Raw genomic sequence first — 19,857 nt, forward strand, 5'->3', positions numbered from 1 at the left:
AATGACTAAAATGAATATGCTATTCATCTCATTAATCTAGAATACATTCTTTTTAAAAATGAGGCTGACAGACTTCTATTACCAGAATTAGCTTAGAAACATGATGAGTTATTCCTGATTCACCCTCTGATTTTACAAGATATATGTCACCTATAAATTACAATTTCATTCTGAAAGATCAATCCTTACACATCAAGTTTTAAACCAAATGCAACTTTAAATTTAACTTTCTACCCAGCATTTAAAGAGGAGCTGAGAACCTCAGGGAGCTAAAACTTCACGGCCCACCCCATCCTGGCTGGTGGCCGGGTAAGCAAGCCAAAATGACAGTGGGCTTTTCCATGATTTTTATCAGGCCTGTAACAACGTTCACGTTTATGACTTTTAAAAAGTGAGTATTCAACCTCCTAGGGATAGAACCATCTCTGAATCATATACTCCTTTTTTGAGTGACAGCTATTAACTACATGAATACTCCTTTAAGGCCCCTTACAGAACATTTTAGCTCTGGGGTCTATGTTGAAGGGTCAGATTTCAGAATATTTTTTTATTTATGAAAAAAAAATTCATTCAGTGTTTTAAAATCACTTTTTAAAAGCACAGATGGATACTTCTGTCATGAACCACACATTAGACAGACGTACTCTTATTTCCTAATGCGTGACAGCACATTCAAATGTGAAGGAAGGCTACGTTTTACAGCAAGGTTTCTTTATCACCAAGGACACGTGATTTCTATTTTCTATGACTAAAAAATTCAAATAACATTGTTCAAAAATGAACTGTCTTAAAGTAATGAAGGAGCCTCGTGAAGTTTGGAAATTTGAATGAAAAGATCATGGAATTTGCCCACGAGAAATGCTTATCACTAGTATTTGTTGACACTTCAATGTGAAAGTTCACAGAGCAGATTAGTTTCCACTCAATAACTCACACACATCTTGTTGCATGTCACTGATCACGATCCCTTCGATGTAATACCACTTGGTCCACGTTCTCCCGTCTTCCTGTTTTCTTTGTCTTCTTTCTTAACTCTTCTCAATTCTTTCCTTGGGTAAATGCCACCCTTAAGATCTCAAATGGTTGACGATTCACTAGAGTCGCTGTCCCCTGTACATCTATTGTTTGGCTGGAAATTCCTGCCTGGGGCTGAGCGCATTTCCACACGTGAAGGGTCCTAACAGCCAAGGTCTCGGGCATGCCCACGGGCACGCCGAGGCCCTGCTATACCAGACTGTTTACTCACTGATGAACTGCGAAGAGTTGTATGAATAGGCCAACTGAGGGAACCCTTTTTCTGGGTTTTTAACACCTCGTATTTCGCTTTAAGTTTGAATTGTTTTCTTCATTTTAGAGATGACGAGATGAATAAACTAAGTTTTGCACTGATCGCCTCCTGAGAAAATGATTTCTCCCACTGCATCACATGGCTTGCTGGCCGACATCAACCCTGGCAGGCTAGCACAGCAATTCTCCCGGAGACCTCCTCCTCAAGAAGCACTGCTTTCTTTCCATCAGCCAACCAGTGCCTTCTCCCCAGCGCTGGGAGTCTGCCGCAGAGCAGGGGACAGTGCCGTAGTGGGGTTTGTCTTGGCATCTGAAGATGATTACTAAGAAGATTGGGGGCTGTGGCGGTGTCATGGTGACACGTGGGCTGCTAACCGCAAAGCCGGCAGGTGCAACTCATGAAGTGCTCTTGTAAAGAGCAGTCTCAGCAACCCACGGGGTCATCCTAGCCTGTCCTAGAGGGTCACAACAGCCAGAATCGGCTGGAGGGCGGCGAGTTGTTGTCTTGTTTTGAATACTCTATTATCATCAGCTAGTATTTTATCTACGTAGAGCACCAGAGGAGCGAGCAGCCCCTATCGACGAGGAGCTTCACCAACATTCATGGAAAAGAAGCAATGGAAAGATACTGGAGTTTTTTTCTATGGACTTTTTGAAGCCCCCCCTCGTATTCCAGGTTGAGTGAATTCCATGGCCCTTGGCTTCTGTGGTGTCTGCTTCCCTATCATGATGCTCAATTGTGTGCGCAAGACCTCTGCAAGTACCTGCCCTGGAAAATGACTGTGACACCCTGCCCGGTCCTAGAGAGCCATGTGCTCAAGGGACACACTCTCTTATTAGTCATGAGTTATCTCTTGAGTAATAAGGAAGCTTGGTGTTGTAACAGTTAAAATGCTCCAGCTGCTAACCCAGAGGTAAGCCAAAGAAGGAAGGAAGGAAGGGAAAGGAGGAGGAAGAAAGAAAGAAAAAGAAAAGCTTGAGTCCACTTGTAGTTCAGCAGAAAACGACGTGGAGCTGAGTGGAGCTGAGCTCCCACAAGTCCGGCCGCCTAGGAAGCTGACAAGGCAGTTCTGCCCTGCTGTGTGAGGTTGGGGTGCACCGAAGTGGGCTCAACAGCACACAGAAAGCCCAAACCAAACCCCACTGGCAGCAAGCCAGAGGGCAGCGGAGAGCTGCTCCCTAGGGTTTCAGAGGCTGTGCATCTGTACACAAGCAGACGGCCTCATCTTGCCCCTGCAGGGTGGCTGGCGGGTTGGAATCGCTGACCTTGCGGTTGGTAGCCCAACGCCTAACCCGCTGCATCACAGGGCTCCTTGACAACCTGAGTAACACGGACATGCTCTGAAAACACGGGGCTCGTCTCCTGAGTTCCAACAAATTGTGCTTTATATGCCGTCAGGTGAAGTCAAATCACAGAATCGGCTTCAATGACTGTACTAAACTCGAATGCCTTAAAAGTGAAAACGTAATTTTACCACTTCCCCATCCACCACTAAAATTCTGTAAGTTCCTTATTGTACTTTGGATTTGGCTATAAATAATAACAAACCCAGCTGCTGACTGGAAAGAATTTTTTAACTCCACCTTCCATAAGCAGCGCCTCATTTTACATCTGATCGTTAGCTTTCAATGTGTACGGCCAGGGCTTGCTCAGGCTACAAGTGCTACTGAGTTATATAGTCGACACAGAGAAAAGGTTTTCTTTGTCTGAAATGTATATTTTCAGTCATCTTTTTACTCTCGGTAATACTTAGATTTAATAAAGGAGTCAAAAATACCATTCAATTTATTTTCTTTCTAAAATAATCACAAAACAATTTTGAATAAATGCTAGAGTTTTCAACTACATAGTTCTATTTCCATGAGCCTAACATTTCCCCCGTTAGTTGAAAACTCAGTTCACTGTAAAGATTACTGCTAATAAGACTGCTGAGTGAAAAATTTTTTTAAAAAGACTGCTGAGTGAGTTAATTTACAAATGAAATGTTGATTGAAAAATTAAGAGATTGCTTTCAAAAATGTCTGTCCTCATATTCAAAAAAGGTTATATGACAATCTGTATATATGTGTATCACTCTATTAGCAATAACAAAAAGGTGAATGAATGGATGGACAAAATGCGGTGCATATATACCATGGAACACTCCTCAGTCATACAGAGAAACCAAGTCCTACAGCTTGGATAAATCTCAAAGATACTACACTAAATGAAATAAGTCAATCATAAAAACCAAATCCTGCATGAGCTCACTTGTATGCAGAGACAAGAGTCTAACTCTAAGGAGACGACCAGTCATCAGTGGTGAGCCGGGGCAGAGCTCATCCTTCCCTGGGAAGCAGTGCCCTGAATACGGGCCGTGGGTACACGCTTGACCACTGGAACGGACATCACAGCAGCAAAAGGGCAAGATGGCAAATGTTGTGGCAGATACAGTTTGTAACAACAGTAAATCCACCCCCAACCCCCGACAGAAAGGAAGGACAGACAGTTGCTGGTATTACTTAGGTGCAATCCAACACTGACATTGCAAAGGACCTCTATGAATGACTGCCACTTTCAGCAGGAAGCCAGTACAGCTGATGGTGCCCCACTCGCATTACCAAACATTCAGATCAAGGACTCAAGAGGGAGAAATGTGGAACAGGATTTCATTTGTTAACTAGAATTCAGCCATACTGAACCCACCGAGGCTGGAGGAATGCCGAAATCCACTGCCTTGAGAAAACTTCTGAATCTTGAATGAAACTATGCCCGGAAGATAACTTGAATCTAGCAAAAGGACAGCTGAACTAGGACAGAATGCTCCCCTTGCACATGACACGCTTCTAAAGAATTGTCTCTGTCACACCAAGCTGACCAGAGTAACTCTCAAGCATCTAGGAGTAGTCGATGGAGCGCTGAGTATAAATCAGAGATGGAAAAACAGTATGAGGAGACACGGCAGGAATAGTGACACGCGAGAAGCGTGTTCACAATGGTCGGTGAACTGTACACATGGACGCTGTTGCACGGGAGTACGATCTGTTGCGCATATTCTCAGGGGTTAAAAAAAGGACTCTAGTACCTGGCTTCCTGCACCTGCACTGACTTTTGGCTTGTGGTTAAGGGCTACCTAGAACGCAATACTGTGGTGGCAAACTCATCGTACGTGACAACATTAAGAGAGTTCACAGTGGATTCAATAAAATACTTGCATATCATCTACTCGCAAAAAACTAACAATTGCCTTAAAAAAATAAAATACAGAGAATTCCTTAATCTGCTAAGTGACCCAGATAGATATATTTAAAGTGTTTCTTGACTCAATCTGTCTTAATTTCCAGGACTTTTCATGAGCATTCATGACTATATAACAACTCTAATATTTGAATAAAGCTTACCACTTGGAGAATATCTTCATCTTTTGGCATAACACTAAGTTCCAATGTTGTATCACTGAAATCGAACATAAACATACTATTTTAGGGAGTAGAAGTTACAAAGAAAATATGAAAGAGAAATAGCCGACTCAGAAGCAGTTTCAAAACTGAGCTTAATGTTTTACTTTTTTTATGTCTTTACTTTTTATTACCAAATCCTTAGGGTAGACAGAAGTCACTTTTAAACACATAAGCTAGTGATGTACAAAAGAGGGACTATCTTGGCATAATTTTAAGTTTTTTCCAGTCAGAGAATTCTTTATAGTATGTTTCTAATTTAGAAATAAGAAGACGCTTGTATTAAATAGTCCTAGAACAAACTCATAGCAATATCAGTATACAATTGTGTATGACTTCACCTCAAGTTACAAAGCAAATTAAGAATATTATGATACATTCTGTTTCTCAAGTTGAGGATTCATCAGCGTAAAAGTAAACCGTACAACTCTCCAATTTAACCTGGAGGGTAATCTTAAAATCTCACTTTCTTAATAATCCACCGCTGACCTCAGAAGAAAAAGAAATCAGAGTTCACTATTACAACTACTGAAATAACTGCTCAGTTAAGCAAACAAACAAAAACTATACAGCATCTCAACCATTTGCTTAATTCTTTATGGTTTAATTTTAGAACCTTCCAGGAACAGCTGAAGGTCTTTTTAATTTTTGTAAACATTCACTGTAAATGTCTCGTTCAAGCAGACAGGTAGAACATTTCCCCTGTATGTTTGACAAGAGTTGAAAGGGGTAAAGGATGCTGCGTTCTGTGATCAGAGGTTAGATTATAGTGAGATACGGCAAGGCTAGTGGTACTATCTCCACCAAGCGCTTCAACATCCAATCTAACCATATCAGACGCTCCCCAAGAACAATCAACACATTAAGAAGCAATCAGAGGGAGGGGAAAATGAGGAGCTGATACCAAGGGCATAAGTGGAGAGCAAATATTTTGAGAATGATGAGGGCAATGTACTTGACATAATTGATGTATGTATGGATTGTGATAAGAGTTGTATGAGCCCCCAATAAAATGATTTTTAAAAAATTAAAAAAAATTAGTAATCAGACAAATAACGGGGAAAAAAAGAAAATCTGGTTGTGTACTGGTATCTTTTTTGGGGACAGAATTGAACTCTTATTTTTAGGTTCATAAATCTTGCGAAGATGGTAAACCACTAAGAACCAGAAGTTCAAATAAACTTAACTAGTGAGGTATGTAGATACTTTATTTCACTAGTCAGCGCTGGTAGGTAATACATAACGATGGTCAGCTAGTCTTCTGCAAGCAGACGTTTTTACATTAATACACTGCAGAGTCTTAATAGCTTTGTGCTGCAGTATCCACTTGTTGCCAATGATAGACAAAAGGAACAGTTTATGATGTATATCCAACATTTTAAAAAACCATGTAACTAAAGTGAATTAGAGAATGCTTTGCCACCATTAAAATAAAATAATAATTACACGAATAACAATAGAATACAAGGAAGGAGAAAATGTTCTAAAATTGAGTGTGGTAATTAATGATGTACAACTCTTCTTGATAGGACCGAACTATTAATATGTGGACAAAGTGTCATAAAACTATTAATAAAAAACAACAGTTGTGTTTTTTACATAAAAATTAAAAGAGAATAAAGAACAGCAATTCTCTATTTTTTAACTTACTTTAGTGGTTGAAAAATCAAGACTGTCATTCTGAAAAGTTATTGCTTTGAAAGATGAAATGCACCAGTAACAAATAAATAAATCAAATTAATGAATGTAGATTTTGAGGAAAGCAAAGATCAAATTATAATTACTTGGAAAAATAGTTTTTAAAAAGAAGAGCTACTAACAAATATACTAAAATATTCTTAAATGATTGGCTGAGGAAAACCAGGCCATACTTAGGAAGAGCTAATCAGTTTTGAGAAAAATAAAATTTGGTGGGTCTCCAGCTAACCCATAGGCTCCCAAACAGATCTGGCCTATCACCCTTTCCAGGCAAATAAAAAATGTTTTTCTCAGCACACCCCTGGCAATGAAAGGATTTTGTATCACTGTCCATCACCCAGGATAAAGTGCATGTGTCTGCTTTTGCCCCCCACACCCCCAACGCCCCGCGCGCCATCCTACCTCCCACCCCCTGCATGTGCAAGATCGTTTCTATGGCCACCAGGGGACAGAGGATGTTTCTTTTTTTGATTTTCAATTTCTGGTCTCTTTTTTCTTCTTTATTAATCATTGTATTGGGGGGCTCTTACACATCTTATGACAACCCATCATTCTATTAAGCACACTTGTACTTAAGCTGCCATCAACAATTCCAGATCATTTTCTTTGAGCCCTTGGTAGCAGCTCCTCTTTTGCCCCTCCCACTCACGTGAATCCTTGATCAATTATATATTTTAATTGTTGCTTCATGTCTTACACTGTCTGTTGTCTCTTTTCACCCACATTTCTGTTATTCATCCCCCCTGGGGGGTGGGCTATATAGCCAACCTTATGATGGGTTACCCCTTTCTACCCCCACAACCCCACCATCCCCCTACCCACTGTTCCTGAGGGTTTTGTCTGTCCTGAATTCCATGTGTTGAGAGCTTTTATCTCTACCAGCATACATGCCCTGGTCTAGCTGCATGTGTAAGGTTGAACTGGGGTCATGACAGTGGGGGTGGGGTGGGGGGGAGTATGAAAGAACTAGAGGAATGGTGTGTGTTTTGTCAGTACTATACTGCACCCTGGCTTGGAACCCTTCTGTGGGGGATGTGCAACTGTCTACAGATAAGCTTTGGGTCTTCACTGACACCACCCCAGCCCCGTTCACACTGATGTAATGGTTTGTTTATGGCACGGAGACTTTAACTTCACCACCTGTCTCCAAACTCCTAAATCTCCTCCATAATCAAATAGGCACCATAATCAGGAGCCCCTCCCATCCACCATTAGTGGAAAGATTTCAAATGTGTCTTCTCTTGGAATTTTAATACGTATTAAAATAATAAACTCTGCTATCATTCAGTCATGGTTAGGTCTTTTAATTGCCCCAAATGACAATGACTTAGGACATTCAACAAACAGTTCAGATGACAGAGTGCCCATTGCTTTAGGCATGGTCAGAGAGGTTTGACAGCAAGCTTGAGGACATGACAAAAGCTTCCAGTACATCACAGACAGGTAGGTAGGGCTAACACAAAGCACTAGGTCGTCCAAAGGTTACAGGTCATTTAGATCCTGGCAGCACTTCTTCCAGTAGAGAGGTGACCTAGAAATCTGACCACAGATTTTAGGATCAGTCTTGAAAGAAACCTAGTTGTGCTAGATGTATAATCGTTTGCCAATGTGAGGATTAAGAGTCAAGGGGTGGAGTCTAGCTTGTCAATCAGATCATAGCCAATGAGGCCTCTGTGTGGGCATGGCCTTCTCCTGAATTCTGGGAAATCCGGTACTTCCTCCTTGGAGAAAGACACTCTGCTCTCACCCTGGGAGACATAGCAGCTGACAAGACACATGGACCCACCCTGATGCAGAAAGACCCCTGCCAGCGCTGAGGTGTTTCCAATGACACTGGATCCAAAGACTTTCTACCCACTGGCCTGTGATCTTCTACATTCGGCGTCATTGCATGTGTTTCATGAGTCTGAAGGACTTTATAAATTGCTATCGGACATATGGGTTAATATCAGACTTATGGACTTGATCTGGACTGGGATGTTTTCTCAATGCTCAGTTGCTCTTGTCTATAAATCTCTTTCTTATACACATATGTGACCACCCAGACTAACACACTAGGAGGACACCTTCCACCTTTAATTAATTATTTATTTGTGAATTTCTTGGTGTGTGATAGCAAGAGAGTAGGGCTGATTTATTTTTCAGGTCTCACAAGTCATTTTATAAATACTGGTTTACCTAGAATGCCCAACCCTCTATCCTGCTAAGTACTGGCACAAAACGGGATCAAAGCAGATTCTTTACTGTCTTGGGTGGGTAAATAAATAAATGAATGAATGAATAAATAAATACTAAGTATTCAAATGGCACGTACAGAAGACACATAATGAAGAGCTGGTGGTACACGCTGTAAGATGAATGAACCTTGAAAACAAGGCTGAGGGAACTAATCACAAATGGGCAAATGTTACATGATCACACTTACGTGGAATAAGAAGCGTTAAATGCATAGAAACCAAACTTCATTAGTGCTTACAAGGGCCAGAGGGGGAGCGGGAAGGGACAGTGACTGATTAGGAAGCAGTGAGTGGGTTTTTTTGCTCAAGAAATGGGCAACAATTAGGCTTGGCGGTTACACAACATGATTAATGGAACTGATATTACTGCACAGCTCAAAAATGTTGAATTGAGTGTGTTACACAAGAGTTTAAAAGAATCTGAAAAAGTAGAACTACAAGATTTTCTCTCATAAACTCCTTGAAGACCCCATGTATATATATTTTTACAAGACTAAAAATAGTGGAGGGAAATAAACCAATCACACCTTAGTAATAGGTTTAAAAATAAATTCTAAATCATTTATTTATAAATTAATGTAGCTTACAAACAAATCATACATGGGATTATCAAATATATATATATATATATATATATATATATATATATATATCTGAAATCCAAGATATCTAAAATAAAATCTAAAACCTATGGCTCTCAGACTTTAAATGATTTTATTTTATAGTTTTATTGGGGACTCTTACAGCTCTTATAACAATGCATGCAATCAATTGCATCAAGCATGTTCGTACATAATGTCACCATCATTTTCAAATGAGCCCTTGGTCTCAGCTCCTCTTTTATCACTCCCGCCCCCACCCTCCCACCTTCATGACCGCTTGATAAATTATAATTATTCTCATGTCTTACACCATCCGTTATCTCCCTTTACCCACGTTTCTGTTGTTCACCCCCCCAAGGGGGGGCTTATACATGGATCATTGCGATTGGTTCCCCCTTTCTCCTCCTTCTCCCCCCACCTGTCCCCTACCCTCATGGTATTGCTACTCCCATTACTGTTCCTGAGGCCTTTATCTGTCTTGGATTGCATGTGTCGAGATCAGTTATCTGCACCAGTGCACATGCTATGGTCTAGCTGGATTTGACAGGTAGAGCTAGAGTCATGATAGTGGGGGGCGGTGGGACCATTAAAGAACTAGAGGAGTGTTGTGTGTGTGTGTGTTTTGTTAGGGCTGTACTACATCCTGGCTGACTCATCCCTTCCTTGTGACCCTTCTGTGAGGGGATGTCCAATTGTCTCCAGATGAGCTTTGGGCCTCCACTCTGTCCCCTTCCCCACTCTGATCCCATTGATATGATTGTTTGTTTGGGGTCTTCTGATGCCTGATACCTGATCCTGCTGACACCTCGTGATCACAGGCTGGTTTGCTTCTTCTATATGGGCTTTGTGGCTTCCCTGATAGATAGCCACTTGTTTAACTTCAAGCCTTTAAGACCCAGACACTGTATCTTCTAATAGCTGGGCCCCATCAGCTTTCTTTACTACATTTTCTTATGCACCCACTTTGACATCAGCGTTAGTGTCGGGAAGATAAGCATCACAGAATGCCAGGTTATTAGAACAAAGTATTCTTGCATTGAGGGGAGTAACTTGAGTAGAGGCCCAATGTCTAACGGCTACCTTAATATTTAACATATAAATATATGCATATAGACCTATATTCCTATCGTTACATATATATTTACATACACTCGTGCCTTATATTCATACCTCTATCAATGTCTTTTGCCTCCTAGTTCTTTCCTCTATTTCCTTTTACATTCTTCCTGTCCCACTAGCATGTTCGACCTTCATTTGGCTCTCAGTAATTCCTCTTGGCTACATTCCACTTGATCAAACCCACCAGACATTCTAGGCCTCCTCGCCGTAAATTTTAGATCACTTGTTGTTCTCTTCTCCCTGGGTTTGTTGGCTCCTTCCCCCTTCCTTTCCCCCACCTCTCCCTCTTCACGTCTGATAAATCTGCTACAGCCAAGCCACCAAATAACCTATCGTCAAGTGTCTGATCTGGCAGCTCTCAAACACCTTAACCACATCTCAGCATCACACCAGTTCCTTACAGGAATATGGTCTTGTATTAAATCTTTTTGCCCTATTGATTTGCAAAACCCATCTTTGGCAAATGAATCATGCTCCCAGAATCTTACCTGTTCTGAATTAAAGCAATTACTTGAGAATAGGTCTTTCCAATAACACTTTCTCCATTGACTTTTATAATTCGGTCACCTTCAAAGGGGAGATAAAGAAAAAAGGACAATACATAAGGAAGTTCTAAGGAAAATCATTTTTGAAACATTTCTTGAGTAATGCATTTATTTTAATATATCCTTGCTAATTAGTTTTTAGTAAGCATCTTTTACAAAAATAAATCCAAATTTTAATATAACCAGAACATGAAATATTCATGTTTTGAATGAATTTCAGTCCTTTATTAATTTGGAACTTTTAAAAATCATAGTTAAGGAGCTTGGGTAGTATAGTGACTTATGCACTGAGCTGCTAACTAGAAGGTCAGTAGTTCAAACCCATCCGCTGCTCTGAGGGATAAAGATGAGACTTTCTACTTCCATAAGATCTATAGCCTTATAAAATCCATGGGGCAGTTCTACCCTGCCTATAGGGTCACTCTGGGTTGCAATTGGCTCACTGGCTATGAGAAAGAAAAGTTACAGTTACCCAGCTATCACAGTTAATATTTTTTATACTCCCCTATGCATTGTTTTCTGAGCTGTACAACTATTGAATTATTGCTCTATGTACCCTATCCTTACTAATAAACCCATTGCCCTCAAGTTGATCCTGACTCACTGAGCCCCTACAGGGCAGAGAAGAAAGACCCCTCAGGGTTTCCAAGGCTGCACTCTTTACAGAAGCCGACTGCCTTCTTCCTCCCATTAAGCAGGTTCGAAGGGCAGACCAGGGCTTTTCACTGGGTCAACAGAGCCCCGTCTCCGACCAATGGAGAAGCACCACTCAATTCTCCAGTGACTGATGGCTGTGCCTCCGTGTCCTCGACCTTGGGTCCAGCTGACTTCTGCACAGACCCCTCTCAGTCTGCTCAGTTGATTGATAAACTCAAACACGGGTATGCATGCTGTAAGCGTTATACGGCCCATACTATTCTTATTTCAGGACCCTTGGATCACTCCTATAAAGTCTGAGGGACACAAAGGAGGCAGAGAGAGAGAACAAGGCAAAAGGGGAAAACAGAAGAAAAATCTACTGACTCACAGCTGTGGGTGGATATTCACAGCACCCCTAGTTCATCTTTCCCACTTTGTGGAGCTCAGTAAATGAAGACTAGATTCTATATAATGGAATCCCCTATGTCCATGGATAACATATATTACACAGACTGATGTCATAGCAACTAGGCTTACTTTAGATACGATAAAAAGTATTGATTAAGTTAAGGAATTAACAGTGAATCTTCCAGACACTCGCTACCAAAATTATTTGTAGCTGCAAATGCAATGTCTTATTCCACAGACAGGAAAAGAGAGTGTGCTCTTTAAACCGAGACCAAAGAATGAACTAGTTTTGAATCTCACCACGACTACTTTGTGACTATTAAAATCACACACACACACACACACACACACAAATTCATTAAAAAAAAAAAAAAAAAAAACCCTTAACAGCAAGTGAAACCTTATCTATTATTATGACTTGGCTTGGTGGCACAGTGGGTAAGCACTGGACGGCCAACTGCGAGGCAAGCAGTTCAAGCCTGCCAGCCCCTGCAGGGCAGAAAGAGGAGGCTGTCTGTTCCTTTACTCTGTCCTCTGGGGTTGCTCTGAGTCAGAACCCACTCAAAGGCAGCGGGGGGTGGTGGTGGTGCTAGAGTACTCTGTGGGGGCAAATTAAGGAACCCGCCCTGGCAGATGGCAGTTCTGGCATAGTGCTTGCGCCTTAGGTTGCTAACCACAAGGTCTCTGGTTCAAAACCACTAGCTTCTCCTCGCAAGATGCAGCTTTCCACTCCTTGAAAGAGGTAGTCTCGGAAACTCACAAGGGCAGGTTTGCCCAGCCCTGTGGGGTCACTTCAAGTCGGATTCACTCAGTGGCAGTGAGGTTTGAGTTTTCTGCCAGATAAAGCACATTGAGAACCTGGACACCTCCGTCATGTTCCTATTTTGAGACCCTTTGTCAGAATGATATACATGCAAAACAGGTTCTTCTTTTTTTCATCATTTTATTGGGGGCACTTAGCAACATTCTACACATCAATTGTATCAAGCGTATTTATACATATGCTGCCATCAACCTTGTCTAAACATTGACTTTCTACTTGAGTCCTCCATCTTCCTCCTTTGCTCCCTCTCCCCTACCTACCCTCCCACCCTCCTGATAAGTTATTATTGTTTTCATATCTTATACCAACCACTGTCTCCCTTCACCCACATATCTGTTATTCATGCCCCTCTCCGTGTATGCGGGGGGGGGGGGGGGAGGTGGTTATGTGTCCATCATTGCGATTGGTTCCCCCTTCCTCTCCTCCTCTCCCTCCCCCTGCCCCCTCCTGGCTTCCAGGTATTGCTACTCCCATTTCTGTTCCTGAGGGGTTTATCTGACCTGGATTCCTTGTGTCATGAGCTCTTCTCTGTACCTGTGCACGTGCGCTGGTCTACCCAGAACTGAAAGACAGGACTGGGGTCATGATAGTGGCGGGTGAGGAAGCAGAAGAATATTGTGTGTTTCATGGGTGCTATACTGCGCCCTGGCTGACTCATCCCTTCCTTATGACCCTTCTGTGAGGGGATGTCCCATTGTCTACACATGGGTTTGGGGTTTCTGCTCTGACCCACCTTGTTCTCAACTATATAAAACAGGTGCTTTTAAAGAATCTTTTAATAGTAGAAAAATAACACCAAGAATCTACTATCTGGGTGCCAACTTTAGGCGCCCACAATTTATATGAAATTATTTCTATTTAAACCCACCCACATGGATATTAAGAAACATGTAAGTTATTTCATCTCAAAAGTAGTAATTACGGATGAGAAGGAAAAGGAGGAATCATAACGAAGGCTAGGAAAGGAAGAGAGATGGAGCAGTCAATGTGAGAGGAGGCAGAAATGGTATAAAAAGAAATGAGGAAGTCTTGGTATAAAGGAGAACATCAGCACCTGTGCATAATCCAGCCTCAAAAGCAGGCCCGCCTTCCTTCACTTGCTTAACAAATATGGTGTCCATGGGCTCCAAGTGGTTCCTTTGTTTGCCTAAGGGAAAGACCACAAAGGATTTTACTCTGTACAGCTTTCCTAAAATAGCCAAGTAACACAAAACTGTAATTGGAACAATCAAACAAAAATGTATCAAGTTTTAAACATACACCCTATACTGTAATGCTAAAATTATACTTCAGGGTTTTTAAAAATTAATTCAAATATTTACTTTGCTTCTTCTAATGCAACACAACGATTGGGACAAAGTAATGGTTTCCATTTACTGGGCACATTTTGTCTGTCAGCCACATGCTGAACACATCTGAACTCATTTCTATCGCAAATAACTACTACCGTCAACACTGAATATAAGCAGAAACTGAGGCTCAGAGAGGTTAAATTACTTTTCCCTGGTCACATCGTCATTGTGGAAAGATTTACATGAGAAAAGAGATGGCTTTTTTCTTAGGAGTGTCTCCTAGTTCACAGTGTTCCAAAGGTGACAATACATACTTATATTTCAAAACAGAAAATGCAAACGGTGACTCGTGCATTCTACCAAACAAATGCCTGTGGAGGGTAGCCATGTAGTGACTTCTGAAAATTCGGGTAAGAAAACTCCCATTTCCACAGAACAAATGTGCTCCAAAGTCATTTGGTGCTGAAATCACCGCAAGCATGTACATATTTCTAAAAAGGAAATACTAAATTTGCAATCACTGCCGTGAAAAAAAAACAGAAACAACTTACAATGCCTGAAAGCACACGACAGTGGGCAAGATGAAAATAGAAGCCAGTACAACAACCGGCATTGTATCTGCTGGGTGCTGCCGTTTGGATTCTTGTTCAGTTTCCTTTCTGGGCTTGTCCCCACATTTTAATGTATTACGGCTACTGAGATGTTTTTCTGTTTCTTCAGTACAGTAAGAACATTCTTCAAAAAAATACCCCCCAATTCCAGGCATGCTTTGAGATATAATATACATTGCTCTTCAATTTCCATATTCCTTGACTCCAAATTTTGAGTCAATACTTACCTCATTAACTTGAACAGCATCTTCTTTTAAATACTTGGAAATCAAAAGCATTATCCTAACTACACTGTGATGTATCCCTATTTCAATCTATGTTTTTAATGGTTATAAGTCGGTCTTTAGGCAAAACCAAAGCCAAATCCCGAATCCTGATGATTAATTCATCAGGAAAAAATATCTCCTTACTTTTCTTTTAATTTTAATATATCATTTTATTGGGGGCTCTTATAGGTAGCTCTTAAAGCAATCCATGTATCAATTGTATCAAACACATTTGTACATATGTTGCCACCATCATTTCAAAAACATTTTCTTTCTACTTGAGCCCTTTCACCCACATTTCTGTTGTTCATCCCCCATGGGTGGTGGGGGTGGCTGTACACCGATCATTGCTATTGGTTCTCCCCTTCTCCCCCCACCTTCACCCTACCCTCATGGTATCGCTACTCTTATTGGTCCTGAGGGGGTTATCTGTCCCGTATTCTGCGTATCAAGAGTTATAGCTGTCTGTACCAGTGTACATGCTCTGGTCTAGGCACATTTGTCCTTACTTTTCTATATGACTATTTGGCATAGCCAGATCAGATGGTTTCCTGGCAATCCTAATTACTGTATAGAAACTAAAATATGACTCTACATCTGCATTTAAAAATTTTTCAACTTGGGAGGAACATACAGGACATGCTTCAAAGAACTGTTGAAAATCTTATCCAAAAGCCATTTCTCTGATCTTATAAAAATAAATGGAAAAAGGTCTTTTTTTAGCACTTGTATACAACTAGGTCCTTCCTGTGTTTACAGAGAAAGAATTAAAATAATGTGGAAGTTATATAATCGTCAATTTGAGAGAATTACGAATGAAGGGGTGGAGTCTAGCCTGTCAATCAGGTCATAGCCAATGAGGCCTCTGTGTGGGCATGGCCTTCTCCTGAGGATTCTGGGAACTCCAGTCTTCCTCCCTGGAGGCGGGAGTCACACACACTCTCTCTGCTCTCTCCCTGGGAGACATTACAGCCAACAAGACACACGAAACTATGCTAATGCCCTGTGCTGGAGGAACTACGTGGAGACCCCTGCCAGCGCTGAGAGGCCTCTACTGCCACTGGATCCACAAGACTTTTCACCCACTGGCCAGTGATCTTCCTGCATTTGGCGTCATTGCATGTGTTGTGTGAATCTGAAGAGAAATTTATAAACTGGTACTGGACATATGGGCTAATAATGGACTTATGAGCTCGGACTGGACTGGGCTGGGCAGCTTTTTTGATGCACAATTCCTCTTGTATATAAAGTTCTTTCTTATTTATACACATGAGTGTCTATGAATTTGTTTCTATAGTCTACCTAGACTAACACAAATAACAATAATCTTACATGGATGAGAATGACGAATGTGACTAGACACAGAAAAGTCCTATTTTATTTTATTAAGTACACAAGAAGGTTTTAAACAAGAAGATAAAAACGTGAGTTGACTTGGCAACGACTCATAGACTGGAAGTGGAGTAAATTTACATTGTATGGGCGGCAGCTGTCTTCCAACTACTGGACGTATTCTTCACACCCAACAAAGTACAGTAGGAAAAATGCTAGATCCAACTTGAAGTCTGTTTACATGGTTTAAAATACTAGTTTTACTAATTATTTCCTGGATTTGAAATATCTGCGACATATTTATACTAGAAAAATCTTAGTTGAAATTAAAATTTAAGTCTGTGTGTTGCATTTTGTCTGGCAACCCTCTCTCCAAGCGATCTTTCTCTTTGGGGGGGAACTTCTCACTGTGTTTGAGGTGAAAGTTTACATGCAAATGAGTTTTCCATTGGTCAGTAAATAGTTCATGCACAAACTGTTCCCTGACCTTGGCTGCAGGCCCCACAGACCGACAGCACTGTCCTCATTTCCTCCGTGGGTTCCTGGTATCCGTTCATTTGGTCTCGCTGGCCTCCCACACGTGACTGTTCTAGGGAGCGCATGATCGTGGGTGTTCTATTTTCCTGTGCTAGGCCCATCTATGATTTGGGTGAAGGGTGTCTCGGTGAGCACTGTCGGTCTCGAGTTAGAATGTTTTCTCAGGGGCACAGTCTCAGGAGTTCCTCTTTTCTCTTTCAGACTACTAAATCTTATATCTATGAGGGTCCACCCCCCTCTCTCCCAACATCAGAATGACGCGGAGAGCAGCTTTCACAGTACTCATTTCCCCGCTAGGGGGCATGAAGCAAGTCGCTCTGAAGTAGTGCACCCAGCAGAGAATCCTGGGACGGTCCTACTCTACGGTCACAGTGCATTTTTTCTGTAAGAGCAGTTTTGCTCAAACCTCATTTTTTGGGATGGCTGATTTACGAGAACAGCGTATGGCTGTAAAATTTTGTTTCCTGCAGGGGGGCGGGGGTGATGCCAGAGAAACTGCTATGATGTTGAACACAGCTTACAAGGACAACGCTATGGGAAAAACCCAAGTGTGAAAGTGGTTTGCTTGTTTCAAAAAAGGAGAAATGTCAATTGATGATAAAACTTCCTCTGGATGTGCATCAACTTCCTGAGTAGACGAAATGTGAACTCATAGTGCTTTGGGGGTTTGTCCCACCAGGTCAGACTATTAATCAAGCTTTCTATTGAAAGATTCTAAAAAGACTGTTAACAGTGTGTGACCAAAAAAGGCCTGATTTGTGGCAGATGGGGGACTGGTTTTGCCACACAATGTACCTGCTGACACAGCCTCTCAGTGTACCAGTTTTGGGCAAAAAACAGCATGCCTCTTTCCTCCCCCCCCCCTCCCACACACACACTTGAGTCACCTGACCATGCTCTATGTGGCTTCTTTTTGCTTCTGTCAACGCAGAGGGACATGAAATGCCAGCGGTTTGACAACGTAGAAGAGGTGAAAAAAAATGGAGGTGCTGTCAGCCATCCAAACAGGTGAGTTTGGAAAATGTTTCCGAGAATGGAATCGCAGATTTGACAAATGTGTTAAGTGTAATGTAGCGTAGTTTGAAAGTGATAGAGTTGTGTTGTTAAAAAAAAAATTATACATAGCTTTGAAAAAAACAATTGTTTTTTGGGGGGGTACCTCTGTATATATTTGAATCTTGCACTCCATAGTTCACCCAGTCTAACCAGTGGTCTGGGTTCTGTTGTGGTCAGCATTGATAGCTGGGCCCCATCTGGTTCTGATCTCAGGTAGAAGGCTGTGGTGCATGTAGTCCTCCAGACTAATCTCTCCAAGTTTTTGTTTTCCTTCCTTTGCCTTTGCTCTAGGAGAAACCAGTAGCTGCTTCGGAGATGGCTCTTAAGGCCACCCACCAGGTTATTCTGTAAAATATTCTCTTGATGAACTGTGTTATTCCAATTGACCTGGATGTCCCTCGAGACTGTGATGCTTAGCCTTCTCTAGCCCAGTGGTCCTGTCCCAGGGTCTAGGCAGTGTCTCAAACGGTGCCTCTCTATGCCATAGTATAGTCGAGAATAATCCGCAGTCTGGCTAGAACCTTGGATAAACAAGAATATCAAAATGTGAAGCTACCGTTTCTCAAACACACCCTCTCTCTAGGTCTGTACACGTCTGAACACGGCTTCCATCTCTCTCTCCCTTCTCTGGAGAATTCTGCACGCTTCGATTTACACTCTGCCAAATGGAGTTTCAGTATCCACGAGGGGCTCAAATCATTCCTTCCTAATGTTCTTAGAGCTCAGAAAATTAAACGGAACCTGGAGGAGCCACATCAGGACTATACAGTAGCCGTGTGAATTTTTCCAGTGGAATCCACTGAGGGTCCAGCCTTTGCTGCCCGCAAAGAATGAGCAGATGCCTTGCGAGGTGGAAACAATTCCTCAGCACAGCTCTCCTGACCTCCTCCCCCAAGGCCATCTTCAATCTCCTTCAAACGTCTTCATGTTAGGCCCCGTGACTGTGCCGCGACCCTTGAAAAGATCTATCAGGAGTACCCCTTTGGTGTAACACTATCAAGATCTACCACTAAACATGAAAAGATCTATCAAGATCCCTCTGGAGTAACACTAACAGCTGTCATAGCCTTGAGGTGAAGCGGATGAGTCCAGTGGATCCCCTAGAAGGCACGGTTTTGATTGGACCTCTTTTTTTAAGGGGTCCTATAGATAGTAAGACACATGTATTACTGAGAACTCGTCTGCAGTCATCCACTGATCACAGCGATATGTGTAATCACAGTTGCTTGGCACAAACCCATGCAGACGTGAACTTGCACCCCAGTAGCGATCCTTTTCGACTTACCCTTGCATATGAATGTACTTGCGGCATGCATAAACACTTATGTGGAGATGTCTATGTGGTGTGTGCAGGTGTGTGTGTGACCTGTCTCTGTACCGATTCATGTACTCACAATTACCGCGCAAACCTGCTGTTACAGCCGGGCTGTACGCACCCGGCACAGCATGGGTTGCAGTTGCCCTTTAGTCTCACGTGCCTCTCAGTAACTTGTTTGGTCCTGTGGTTCTAACGTCCCCCCTGATGTGTCCTACCTTTCCCTTCACCAGAATGAAGGCTGTCTACTATCTAGGTCGTTGTTGTTATATGATATATATTTATTTAATTAAGAAGACTGAGTTAATGGTATTCCCCCCAGGGGATGGGGGAGTTGGAGGTAAAGGAAAAAAGCAAAAACAGCCCAGCTCCACCCCCACCCCCCCAGAAAAAAACCCAGGTGCTCCCTCTACCTGCTTCATTCTTCTCCCCCGTCCCTGAAGCCCTGGCAGCACTCAGTCTTTGTCCTGTATGTCTCTAGTCTACAGCTCTGACTGTCCCATGATGCCATGCCCTTGAAATCATGGTGTGTTGCTTTTTGGGACTGGCTTCAGATTCCTCCTCGCTCATTCCTAGCGTCCTCGCTTACTTCTTTCCGTCACCGAATCCTCCTCCAGTGGACGGAGGCCCCCCACCGACTCACCTGCTTACC

At 42.1% G+C, this 19,857-nt stretch overlaps 1 protein-coding gene across 7 annotated transcripts in view; it reads right to left on the reverse strand.

Moving 5' to 3' along the window:
• ARHGAP21 (Rho GTPase activating protein 21) overlaps positions 1–19,857 on the reverse strand; it is a 152,097-nt gene that overhangs the window by 47,028 nt on the left and 85,212 nt on the right. For 6 of the 7 annotated variants that reach the window (XM_075552511.1, XM_075552512.1, XM_075552515.1 and 3 more), the window contains 3 exons: positions 13,851–13,945; positions 10,870–10,948; positions 4,669–4,723 (listed from right to left, as the gene is read on the reverse strand). In XM_075552511.1, the coding sequence (XP_075408626.1) occupies positions 4,669–4,723; positions 10,870–10,948; positions 13,851–13,945 (229 nt within the window). The remainder of the gene's footprint in view (positions 1–4,668; positions 4,724–10,869; positions 10,949–13,850; positions 13,946–19,857) is intronic. The other variant, XM_075552514.1, reaches the window with a different exon arrangement.

Source organism: Tenrec ecaudatus, chromosome 6, assembly GCF_050624435.1.
Source record: "Tenrec ecaudatus isolate mTenEca1 chromosome 6, mTenEca1.hap1, whole genome shotgun sequence".
Taxonomy (NCBI): Eukaryota; Metazoa; Chordata; class Mammalia; order Afrosoricida; family Tenrecidae; genus Tenrec; species Tenrec ecaudatus.